General features: G+C 39.2%; 1 protein-coding gene and 1 long non-coding RNA gene across 3 annotated transcripts in view; one reads left to right on the forward strand and one right to left on the reverse strand.

Annotated features, from left to right (window-relative positions):
* Positions 1-13,308, reverse strand: part of agmo (alkylglycerol monooxygenase) — a 113,850-nt gene that overhangs the window by 56,592 nt on the left and 43,950 nt on the right. The window contains exons 4-5 of the mRNA XM_061717514.1: positions 5,243-5,346; positions 2,167-2,262 (exon numbers count right to left, since the gene is read on the reverse strand). Coding sequence (XP_061573498.1) covers positions 2,167-2,262; positions 5,243-5,346 — 200 coding nt within the window. The remainder of the gene's footprint in view (positions 1-2,166; positions 2,263-5,242; positions 5,347-13,308) is intronic.
* On the forward strand, positions 7,805-10,094 carry LOC133441162 (uncharacterized). Of its 2 annotated transcripts, none has more exons than XR_009782405.1 (4): positions 7,805-7,974; positions 8,718-8,843; positions 9,311-9,415; positions 9,911-10,094. It is a non-coding gene; the product is annotated as an uncharacterized LOC133441162 (long non-coding RNA). The 2 variants fall into 2 exon arrangements; XR_009782406.1 differs by having other exon boundaries at positions 9,311-9,405.

Here is a 13,308-nt window from a genome sequence, read left to right on the forward strand (position 1 = left end):
CACCCCCCTTCCCTTATGTCATTTCATCAATGAGTGTGGTTTTACTGCTATTTCAACATTTAGAGTCATCACCAGAAAAATAACACCAGAAAAATAACTTATTTGACAATTTTCACCTGTTTCAAGTAAATTTTCACTTGAAATAAGTAGAAAAATCTGCCAGTGGGACAAGATTTATCTTCTCATTACAAGCAAAAAAATCTTGTTCCACTGGCAGATTTTTCTACTTATTTCAAGTGAAAATCTACTTGAAACAGGTGAAAATTGTTGTTTTTTCCAGTGATGAGTCTTGTTTTAAGTTTAATAAGATTTTTTTTACTAAAAAGAGACATTTTAACTAGAAATAAGACAAATATTCTTGTTAAGATTTTAAGTTTTTGCAGTGATCCATTTTACTTATCCTGTGAAGGACAGAGTCATATTGATAAGTTCAGAAAACGGTTTTTTATTGTTGTGTTTTGATGTATTTGATGTAAGCCCAGTGGATATTTAAAGCTTACAGAAGGCTGCATTTAACTGCTGCTATGTCATTCCTGCAGTATTTCTGCAGGTGTTTTGGTCGGACATTGTCCATAGACGGCGGAATAAAGAGTCTTATCTTCTCCACATTAATGACAGAGAGCGAAGATCTGCACGTTGAATCGATAACGTGTTTCTGTTGTAATATACTGCTATTATTTGTAATATATTACATTATTTGTAATCAGCACTAATTATCTGTCCCCATATGATAAAATCGACCATCCCCCCTGATTTATTTTTACAACTCGAGTACTGGTTACATCACTTGAGTCTGAATAAACTTCAGCTGGGCGAACAGCATCCTGCAGGATATTTTGGTGAACTTGTTATTTCATTTACTCCTCAATGCCAAAGCTTTCAGCTGTTACTCGGGTTCTTCTTTTCCTCACTGTGGATCAGAGTTGCCCCATTGCAGTCGTCTTGGCTGAGCATCCACTTCTAGGAAGCTGTTCGACTAAACCGTTTCCATGCAGCCTTATGCAGATGAACTACTCTGTGTCACATGCTTTCAGAGATCTGCGTTTTATGAGGCATGGTTTACATCAGCTGGTGCTTCTCATGAACCGGAAACTTCAAATGTTGACTGTCTTTTATCAACCGGAGTAGCTGAGTGCTACATTTGCATCATGATTTCAGTTTCCTGATCTCCAGGTGAGCAAACAACTATCTCCAACAGGCTTAATTTGAATTATATATGACTTTAGGTCTTTCTCCTGCATTGGGAACGACACATGAAACTGTAATAAACTCTGTGTTATCACGTTAAGTATGTTACGTTTGTCTGCTTTTCTTCTCCTCCACTATTAGAGGAGGATTACATCCGATTTTGCAGCAGAGTAATACAGAAAACCAGTTAATTCCCAGGTTTCACATTACTTTTTCTTGCCACTGAGAGAGTACATAAAACAAAATAATTGAAGGAATTTTTTTAAAGGATACTTGGCCAACCTTAATGTGTGAGGTCTGCTGAAAACATTATTTCATTTTCTGAACTATTGAAATGTTATTCTCTAGTTAGGATGTGATTCGGCATTAGTTAGTCTGATGTTGCATAAACGAAGTTTAGGAGAAAACAAAGTGGTTCTTGTAAACACAATATTTTGTCTTTTGTAAAAAAAAAGGAAAAGAAAAAAATTTTTTTAAGTCCAGCCACAGACCTGTGATGATCTACATCAATATAAAATGACCTTGTTGTCGAAGTTCCTGTGAAACGAATAACAGGTTTGTATTTCCTTTCACAATACTGATTTCCTGTGAAAACGGAAGCCATAGCAACCGCCCCGCTCTGCAAAGCCGCCTCCGCTGTGACGGGTCAGCCTCACCGGCCTGAGAAGAAACCGCCCACCTTCATGTATCTGTTCCTGTGACGTTTTAAAAATCAGATTTATAGTTTTGCTAGATGGGTGTATAACTCAAGAGAAATTTCATTGGAGAAAAAATTTACTGTACGCCTACAATATTTATGTGATGTCATGGTTCCAGACGCTCATATGGGTGATGTCTAGACTAAGGCATATCGCATAAAATAAAATAAAAAAAGAGTTTAAATGTGTCCTCATGGGAAGGTTAAGATTACAGCATTGTTTTAATACTTTTAAAGTCTGCAGACGTATGGATTAGAGAATCTACCGTGGTGATACTCACCTCTGTGTGGATCCAGAACTGGTAGAGCAGATTTAACTGAATGTGGACAGCAAAGACGGATGGAGGAACAGCCAGAGCCATCGGCAGGTAGAAAATCTGAGGGAGGAGAAAGACAATAACTTTTAACGTCTTTTCAAGGTTTCGTTTCGTTTAATTATTTATTCAAACAGGTTAAAACAAACAAAAAAAATCAGAATACATAAAATGTATATATCGAAAAAACAAAAAAAAAAAAACATAAGCAAATTAAACAGAAAAATCTATATGTAGATAAATATTTCCTGTTTGAAAGGGTGTAGGATGAAGTTTCCAAAAACTTTTCTAGTCCTACCCCTTCTAATGTTCTGTTTTTACCATTTCTTCATTTCACAGAACTTCTGAAAGAAAAGCATAAAAGAAAAGAAAAAGTGGATCAGCTGAGCAAGGCACTTTGGTCACTGGCTGTCAGTTCATGGTTCCATTTCCGTTTTGTATCCATAAAGAGTATTGATTTTAAAGATTTGTTTAAACTTACTTAGTGAATTACATGATTTCATTTCATCTGTACAGTTGTTCCACAGATTAACTCCCTTCACTGATACACAATGGGTTTTGATGTTTGTTCGTACATGCTGTTTTTTAAAATTGCATATTCCCCTGAGATTGTGTTTATTTTCTTTTATTTGAAACAACTTCTGGATGTCTTGTGGCAACTGATGATGATTTGTCTCAACACCAACACTAAATAAATATACAGAGAGAGGGAGAGTCTCAATTTAAACTACCCAGTTGATCCTGGGATGTAAAACCCTGAAGTTTATCTTACTACTCTTTCAGAAACCGACATGGTGCCACTTTAAAAGATTTGCTATCAAGCAGAAGAGGCAAAAAAATAAACACCTGACACCCAACATCACCTCAATGTCAGAGGGCCTTTTAAATTCTTTCTTGAGAAGAATTGACTTTACTACGGAGTGCAAAAAAGCTTTACTACCTTAACATTCTTTCTTTTTCTGAATGTGTCGCACCCCAACAGCAAAAGGTGATAGATATTCAGCTGTTGGTGAATAATTGATGGGCTGTCTGAGGAATCAGTGATTCAATTCAACTATATATATATATATATATATATATATATATATATATATATATATATATGAATAATTGAATTGAATCACTGATGTTAGGAATGGGTGATATTTTACCGTTCACGATATACCGTCAAAAAATTCCCCACGGTAAGAATTTGTCATCTCGCGCTAAAAACGATAAATTCCCGTTGATGACGTTTATGTGTAACAAACATGGCGGAAGGCGGATCTGAGAACGAGGAGCTCGTTGTTAAACGAGGCTCCAGCTCCGTTATCTGGAACTGGTTTGGATTTAAAAAGAGTGACGAGGAGCAAACATCATCTATTATATGCAGAGTCTGCAAAAAAACAGTGAGTGCAAAGGATGGCTTTTATTTATTTGTCCTGTTTCTTTATTTATCAGGTTGTATTTTTTTCTACTTTGGGATTTTATAAGCTGAGGAAACTTGAAGGACAATGGTACTTTTGCTGTTTGCACTGATATCCCACTGTTTAAGCCATACAGTTTGAATAAATGTTGAACTTGTTTCACTTGAGTCATTATAGTTTTGCAGTACAGGTGTACTAATTTAATTGGTTTTTATTAATTCAATTTAATTGGTGTAGTTTAGTAGCATTTAGTATTCTTTTAGAGCAGTGTTTTGGGGGCTCCAAAAACTGAATGTGGTGATAGATTTATAGTTACAAAGGTGGAGTTGAATTGGTATTTTTTTTATCGTCATTTTTATCGTTATCGGGATAAATGCCAGAAATGATCATGATACATTTTTTAGTCCATACCGCCCATCCCTTATATGTACATGTATATATATATATATATATATATATATATATATATATATATATATATATATATATATATATATATATATATATATATATATATATATATATATATATATATATATATATATATATATATATATATATATATATATATATGTGTATGTATGTATGTATGTATGTATGTATATATATATATATATATATATATATATATATATATATATATATATATATGTATATATTACAACAGAAGTTGTCTGTAGGCGCTTTCCAGAGACCCAGAACATGACCCCCAGACAATTATTACATAAACATAACATCATGATCATGAGTGGCCCATTTAGGCGTCCTGGAAACATCTACAGTTTCTTTGGGTGGTTTAACGATATAACACTGTAGGAGGAGAAATATGTAGCTCATTACTTTTGTTTTTTTTCACATGTATTTGTTGAGAAAGTGGAGATCATGTTTTCTTTTTTTTAATTAAACCCAAAGCATCAATTCACAACAAACGTCATCTCCAGGCACTTTTCAGAGAAACTAAACTGGTTTGCTGCAGTCCAGTTTTAATCAATTCAGACTTGTAGGGGTGATGTAGTTTTTTTTTTAAAGTGATTTGTCCAACTTCAACGAAAGACGGCCGACGTTTGTAATGCGTCCAGTGTTACATGAACCCTCGTAAACCCAGATCACGACCAAAACATCACAGGCTGCAACCCTGAGGGATCCCAGGATTGGTCATTTTCATTTGATGTTTTAGGTCCATTTGAGTCTACGGCTCACATAAATCTTTAAAAACAGCCTAAAGACATAATTTATGTTACACTGATATTAAAATTCTTCGGTAAAACATCTGGTCACTGAAGCTTTTATTGAACATTACTCAAACAGAAGCTTTTGTTTGGAGACTTTTATTGCCTACAGATTCGGCGCTCTAGTGTGTATTTACACCAGCGTGATGGTGTATGACGGATCGACTCAAAGTAAACTGCAGCGTGTTGGATCACTTTAATGAAGTAACATGTCTTCCACTGCAACAGTATGACTCACTAATGTGTTTTTAATAGTCTCGGACAAAAAAAATGAAGTTTCTACCACACAGAAGAATAAAATATAAGCGGCATAACTTGTTTAAATGTGTGTTTTGGCTCCATCCATTAATCACTCTCTTCAACTAATGGGGTATGTTGAGTTGTGCTTAAAGAGAGTAAATATCTTACCCATGATGTAAACTGCTGGGTGAGGGACTGTCTGAGGGCGGTGGTCAGGTTGTAGTACTCTGAACTGTGGTGAACCTGGTGAGAAGCCCAAAGGAAGGCCACCTCTGCAGAGGAAAGAGGAAAAAACACAAACACAAAGCAAGTTCATTCAGAAACTCGTGACCACTAAAGAGCAGATGGAGCCACGTACTGTAACTCTGCAGCGTCAACTAGAGATGGGCGGTATGGACTAAAAAAATTATCACGATCATTTCTGGCATTTATCCTGATAACAATAAAAATGACGATTAAAAAAAAAAACAATTCAACTCCACCTTTTTAACTATAAATCTATCACACGGAATTTGTCCTTCCTTCCTTCCTTCCTTCCTTCCTTCCTTCCTTCCTTCCTTCCTTCCTTCCTTCCTTCCTTCCTTCCTTCCTTCCTTCCCTCCCATCCTCCCTTCCTTATTTTCTTCCTCCCTTCCTTCCTTCCTTCCTTCCTCCATCTTCCTCCATCTTCCTTCCTTCCTTCCTTCCTTCCTTCCTTCCTTCCCTCCCATCCTCCCTTCCTTATTTTCTTCCTCCCTTCCTTCCTTCCTTCCTTCCTCCATCTTCCTCCATCTTCCTTCCTTCCTTCCTTCCTTCCTTCCTTCCTTCCTTCCTTCCTTCCTTCCTTCCTTCCTTCCTTCCTTCCTTCCTTCCTTCATCTTCTTCCTTCCTTCCTTCCTTCCTTCCTTCCTCCATCTTCCTTCCTTCCTCCTCCATCTTCCTTCCTTCCTTCATCTTCTTCCTTCCTTCCTTCCTTCCTTATTTTCTCCTTTCCTTTTCTCCCTTCCTTCCTTCCTTCCTTCCTTCCTCCATCTTCCTTCCTTCCTTCCTTCCTTCCTTCCTTCCTTCATCCATCTTCCTTCCTCCCTCCATCTTCCTTCCTTCCTTCCTTCCTTCCTTCCTTCCTTCCTTCCTTCCTTCCTTCCTTCCTTCCTTCCTTCCTTCCTTCCTTCCTCCCTCCATCTTCCTTCCTTCCTTCCTTCCTTCCTTCCTTCCTTCCTTCCTCCATTTTCTTCCTTCCTTTTCTCCCATCCTTCTTTCCTTCCTCCCTCCATCTTCCTTCCTTCCTTCCTTCCTTCCTTCCTTCCTTCCTTCCTTCCTTCCTTCCTTCCATCTTTTCTCCCTTCCTTTTCTCCCATCCTCCCTCCATCTTCCTTCCTCCCTCCCTCCCTCCCTCCATCCCTTCCTTCCTTCCTTCCTTCCTTCCTTCCTTCCTTCCTTCCTTCCTTTTCTCCCATCCTCCCTTCCTTATTTTCTTCCTTCATCTTCCTTCCTTCCTTCATCTTCCTTCCTTCATCTTCCTTCCTTCCTTCCTTCCTTCCTTCCTTCCTTCCTTCCTTCCTTCCTTCCTTCCTTCCTTCCTTCCTTCCTTCCTTCCTTCCTTCCTTCCTTCCTTTTCCTTCCTTCATTTTCCTTCCTTCCTTCCTTCCTTCCTTCCTCCCTCCCTTCCTTATTTTCTTCCTTCATCTTCCTTCCTTCCTTCCTTCCTTCCTCCATCTTCCTCCATCTTCCTTCCTTCCTTCCTTCCTTCCTTCCTTCCTTCCTTCCTTCCTTCCTTCCTTCCTTCCTTCATCTTCTTCCTTCCTTCCTTCCTTCCTTCCTCCATCTTCCTTCCTTCCTCCTCCATCTTCCTTCCTTCCTTCATCTTCTTCCTTCCTTCCTTCCTTCCTTATTTTCTCCTTTCCTTTTCTCCCTTCCTTCCTTCCTTCCTTCCTTCCTCCATCTTCCTTCCTTCCTTCCTTCCTTCCTTCCTTCCTTCCTTCATCCATCTTCCTTCCTCCCTCCATCTTCCTTCCTTCCTTCCTTCCTTCCTTCCTTCCTTCCTTCCTTCCTTCCTTCCTTCCTTCCTTCCTTCCTTCCTTCCTTCCTTCCTTCCTTCCTTCCTTCCTTCCTTCCTTCCCAGCAAACATTGCACGTCCAGGTGACGTGCAGATCTAGTCTATATTTGGTCGGTCCGTCGAAGACCATTTCTAGACGTCCATACAACGTCCAATTCTTTGACGTCTAAATATGAACGTCCATACGACGTCCAATTCTTTGACGTCTAAATATGAACGTCCATACGACGTGCAATTCTTTGACGTCTAAATATGAACGTCCATAAGACGTCAATATGCAGTTCAATATCTGACCTCTGGTTGGGTAATTTTTTGTGACGTCATGCAGACGTCTAAAACAGGTGCAAGAAATGTATTTGATTAAAGAAGAATATATCTTGTATTGTTTATGTAACCCAGTCGATAGTTGAATATATATATATATATATATATATATATATATATATATATATATATATATATATATATATATATATATATATATAAAACCCAGTAGAAAATTGGGACTGGTAATATTATTGTTTCTTTGAAAATGTTTATTTTATTTATTAAGTCTCATTTGGTTATTAATCTGTAATGATTTATTTTGCACACACCCAATTTTAATATTATTTGTGAGAGAAAGTAGCTCTCATGGTAAGTCCACCCTATTCTCGCGAGAGTTCCACCTGGTCTCGCGAGAGTTAGAGCGAGAGCGAGAGAATGCGCCCAGACATGCAGCAATGACGAGCAGATGCGAAATATAGAAGAAAGTCACAATAGCGGTTGTGAACTCACTTAGGAGCAAAGAAAAACTCTGGAAACTATACCTACTGGAAGCGGAGAAGTGTTTGAAGACCTGTGAGTTGTTTTCGGCAGAGACTGGTGAGTTACCTGAGCGAGCTAGCTCGCGCTAGCTAGCGAATGCTAACAGCAGTAGCCACATGATGCATGTGTGCATGAAATGCCGGTGAACTTGTAAAAAACTTTTTTTACGAAATTTTACTTACGGCTACTTTTCACTGTGTGTGTTAAGAGGTAAAGCCATTATTTTGCTCGGATTATCTATTAGCTATTTATTTTGCTGCTCTGTGTGTGTATTTTCTATTTTATTCTGAGATGCACTGTTATGAGGTGTGTGTTAAAGCCTGCTAAAGAAGTTAATTCATAACAAGGCAGATACTCTGAAGTCTTGAATGTATTATTTTAATGTGTGTTAAAGGTGCATTTTGTTATTTTCAGTTCATTTCATACATAACGTGTGCAATGGTTAAAAAGAGTGTTGAAATTAATTTTATTTCATCTGGTAAACGGATAAATAAATACCATAATTCATGGTTTATTAAATGTGTGAAAAATGTATGGAAATACTTACCTTGAGAAAAAAGAGAACTGTACAGTCAAAAAGATAATTCATCTAAGCATTACTGTGTCATTTTTTTATGATGTTTCTGTTTTGCATGGGTATTTGTAAATAATTACGTATTACTAACAGTCTTTTCCTTTTTCCATGGCATGCACCAGGCATCAATGGGTTAACATTTAATTATCTTTCCTTTTTGAGTCGTATTCAAATCTCAATAATCTTGCGATTGTTTCTAATCGTAATAATCTTGGGATTGTTTCAGTGTTTCAGAAAAAAAGATTCTCCACAAACATCTGCACACGTCGGTAACATCGTCAGGATGGAGACCATGGAGCAGTTTGACGAGGAGGAAGTGCATCTCATTGACAACAGTAACTTTGAACGCATGGTGAGTTTTGCAAATCTGCAAATGTGTCTAGTCAATAGGGTTGAAGCATCTTTTGATCCGACCGTACAGTCCAGTTTCATGCAAGAAACGAATCACTTCCTTAGCCACAATAGCTGATGTTTCTCCTTTAGGGCCAAAACAAGAAAATAAACAAAAAGAAATGATCCCAAATTTATTCAAAAGGATCCCCACATCCACATACTGTAACCCAGTCGGATGTTTTCCCACTATGTGTAAATAATGATTGAGCCCACAATGACCCAACCTCATTCTGCAGAACTTCACTAAGTCTTTTCTGGAAGAAGAGCTGAATGGAACTGACCTAACATTCAGTTGTAAAGAGAAATGGATTTCTATCCTCTGATTCATTCTCCCATGCTTTCCTGCTCTAAGGCCTTTTTAGCTATAATGTCGACCCTTTCATTTGATGGCAGATTTCTTAATGTCACTGTCTTCTACTCTTGCAGAAGGAGGTATGAGGTTCAATCAAGGCGGCAACAGAAGACCTCATCAAGCAAACCAGCGCTGGCCATCTGAAGCATGCACCACAGAGACGTCAGCAGTGAGGCGAGGTTATCCTAGATCCTGACAGCAAATTCTGCACTGAGGACTGCGCTCTCACACTCTCACTCTCTCTCTCTCTCTCACACACACACACACACACACACACACACACACACACACACACACAGGTGTATGTTTACAGTACATCGGGCAGCCCATTGCCATACAGCTTGGAAAGGAGTCATCCTCGCCTGTCCTGCATGCTATGTATATATAAACAGAGAGCTTTTGTATTTGAGGATCATTTCTATTGAGTCCTTAGCTGTTACAGGGTTGTAGTGTTGCTTTTTTGTGTTTTTATTGTGTTGGAATGATAAATGTTACTAAAACTATGTAACATCTTGATTTTACTGATTGTTACCATTTTTTATTTGTGTTCTCCATTTAAAATGGGAAAGTTTTGAATATATTTATTATTGTAATGCTTTGGAAAAAAAATTCTACTGAATGTTCAGTAGAACGCCGGTTATTCATGCTCTCTCTCTCTCTTCCTTCACTTGCAGGCACCTGGTCGGTGATGTGGCAGCCTTAGTTTCCTTTTTTATCCTGTTGTTTCGTTTTGCATCCTACAACACACATCTACACTCTCCACTCACACAACATGCACCTCATGCTTACTTTACTGACATCCACATCCCATGTTTTGTAATCTTTTGTTGGACATATTTAAGTTGTCGTTTCTTATTAATAAACTTATTTTGTTATTCCTTATCATGGTGTGTCTCCCTCCTTGTCATGGCTGTAAGAGCCAGGCTGTCACAGTTACTATTTGAATTTTACTTTGTATTGCATGCTCTGTTTTAAAAATGGAAAAAAATGTTCCTATTTTATTGCTCTCTAAAAACCAGTGAATTTTGATTATACTGAATTGTGATTTCTTTTGAAAATGCAGTCAAAATAATTGTCATGAAATGCTATTTTGTATTGTTTGCATACATGGAGCATCAAGGAACTTCAGTCTGGTATGGGTGAGATTGTCGCATTTGTCTGAAGATCGGCTTTGTTTACTGTTCAAGTCTTACTTTTCAAGAACTCTCTTAAAATGCCACCATTGCTGGGTGTTAAACTGTGTTTAACTCTTTGCTTTGAAAATCGACAATCTTAATTTAACCAGCCTATGGGTAAGAGGTGACCTGTTTGTCTATGGTGATCTCCTTTAGCAAATGGAGTTTTGGGTAGAATACATTAAAAGGATTCCTCAAATGTAGAACCATAATTTGCCCATTATCTACTCACCATGTCTATGAATGCCCTGAAACACTTTGAAATTTCCAAACACAATTTCAGATTCAGGGAACAGCAGCTGATTTTCATACAATGGTGTTATGGAAACTACATTGTAACTAGTTGCCATATCCAAACAGCTGCTGTCTCCGGAATCTGAAATTGTTTTTTTGAAATTAAAAAAGTGTTTTAGGGTATCCATAGGCATGAGGCAGAGTAGATAATGGGCAAATTATGGTTCTGTTAGAGTAGTCCTTTAATGGCTGCACTACTGAGGTAAGGAGGGGGGGTCCATTCCAATGTCGAAAAAAGACGTTAGGAAGACGTCCCTAATGACCTGTTTTGGAGGTCCTGGTGACGATACCCGACGTCAAAAGAACGTTAAAAAAAAAGAGGTCCATTCCAATGTCGAAAAAGACGTTAGGAAGACGTCCCTAATGACCTGTTTTGGACTAGAATTGGCCCTTATCTGGAGGTCCTGGTGACGTTGATACCCGACGTCAAAAGAACGTAAAAAAAAGACGTCATCTGGCGTTACATTCCTGTACCCTCCTGGGACGTCAAACTGCGACCTTAAAAAGACGTTGTTTAGACGTCTTTTTGCGCACTGGGTTCCTTCCTTCCTTCCTTCCTCCCTCCATCTTCCTTCCTTCCTTCCTTCCTTCCTTCCTTCCTTCCTTCCTTCCTTCCTCCATTTTCTTCCTTCCTTTTCTCCCATCCTTCTTTCCTTCCTCCCTCCATCTTCCTTCCTTCCTTCCTTCCTTCCTTCCTTCCTTCCTTCCTTCCTTCCTTCCATCTTTTCTCCCTTCCTTTTCTCCCATCCTCCCTCCATCTTCCTTCCTCCCTCCCTCCCTCCCTCCCTCCATCCCTTCCTTCCTTCCTTCCTTCCTTCCTTCCTTCCTTCCTTCCTTCCTTCCTTCCTTCCTTCCTTCCTTCCTTCCTTCCTTCCTTCCTTCCTTCCTTTTCTCCCATCCTCCCTTCCTTATTTTCTTCCTTCATCTTCCTTCCTTCCTTCCTTCCTTCCTTCCTTCCTTCCTTCCTTCCTTCCTTCCTTCCTTCCTTCCTTCCTTCCTTCCTTCCTTCCTTCCTTCCTTCCTTCCTTCCTTCCTTCCTTTTCCTTCCTTCCTTTTCCTTCCTTCCTTCCTTCCTTCCTCCCTCCCTTCCTTATTTTCTTCCTTCATCTTCCTTCCTTCCTTCATCTTCCTTCCTTCCTTCTTTTCTCCCTTCCTTTTCTCCCATCCTCCCTTCCTTATTTCCTTTCTTCCTTCCTTCCTTCCTTCCTTCACATTGTGCGTGGATTTAACGCAGAACCATAAATTCGGCTTTACACAAAAACGGATATTTATTGTTTTTACCGCAAGATGACAAATTCTTATCGTGGGGAATTTTTTTCACGGTATATCGTGAACGGTAAAATATCGCCCATTCCAACAACCCGCCGTGACAAACGACTTATCCGACAATCAACCCTGCACTTTTCCTCGATGAGTAACGAGACACCTCCACCTCGAAGCGGAGCCGACCTCAGTCTTGGCTGCCGGCCGTGATGGAAACCCGGGGCTTTGGACTGGCGGGCCTTCCTGGTGCCGGCGGACGGGCTTTAGGCCGTTATGACTGCAGGGGTACTCGGCTGCAGCTGGGTAGCGTCCAGCCTGACGTCCCAGTGCTCCAGTTTACATTCCACTGCTGTGTTGTGATACTTGCTACATTAATATCTGTGTTACACTTCATTTTAACATCCAAAGGGAACATGCTTGTTAAGTTTCACTGGATCTCCGGGCTGTTTCCGGACCACCCCGTCTGGTCTGTGCTTTTTGGCACCTTCCATCCACTTTGGCTTCTGCCGTCATACGAGAGAGAACCGTAACCTTCAAATGTTCAGCAACCACAAAGCCCGATATTCAGTAAACTACGTATAGTAATGAATTCATTATGAAAACAGCCCGGGTTCATAAATTAGTTTTAGGTTTTACACAGCAGTCTTGATGGCCAAAGGAACTCGTGGTTATGGGATAGATAATCGAATAACTGCATTTGGATTACATACCGTATTAAGGATGAGTTCAACCACATGGGAATATGCACATCTGCTTTTCCAGTTTTATGAGCGTTTCCTCCTAAATGCACTGGCTAATATTTAAAAAAGTCCCAGACTAAATGTCATAGACACTTTATTGGAAAACCTTTACCTTTAATTACGGCCATCATTTTGATGAGCTATGCAATACCATAACATTTATTTCTGTCCTGAGTTGCATTAATTTTCGTGCCAGGATGTTGTGCTGATGGAGGGAGAGTGGGACCACAGTGTCAGGTCTTCGCCATCACATCCCACAGATTTTTAACGGGGGTTAAGGCCGGGACTTTGTGTTCACTGGATCATCTGTGAAAATCATGTCTGGCATTGTCATTGTCTTGGAATATATTTGTGCTATTAGGTGATAATAAAATAAAATAAAATAAATTGATGGAAAAACCCAGTCATTCAGATATTCAGGTCATCAGATGAGGATTTATAAGACTGTTGAACCAAGACAGGACAAATGAACCAACCCCAGACCATAATACTACCTCCCAGGCTTTGGACAGTAGACACAAGCCTTGATGCATGATGGCTGAATCCTCCGTTGCTCTTTCTGTCCTGATGCAACAACAATCAGACATGAGTCCAGGACAC

The sequence above is a fragment of the Cololabis saira genome, chromosome 3 (assembly GCF_033807715.1).
Source record: "Cololabis saira isolate AMF1-May2022 chromosome 3, fColSai1.1, whole genome shotgun sequence".
Taxonomy (NCBI): Eukaryota; Metazoa; Chordata; class Actinopteri; order Beloniformes; family Belonidae; genus Cololabis; species Cololabis saira.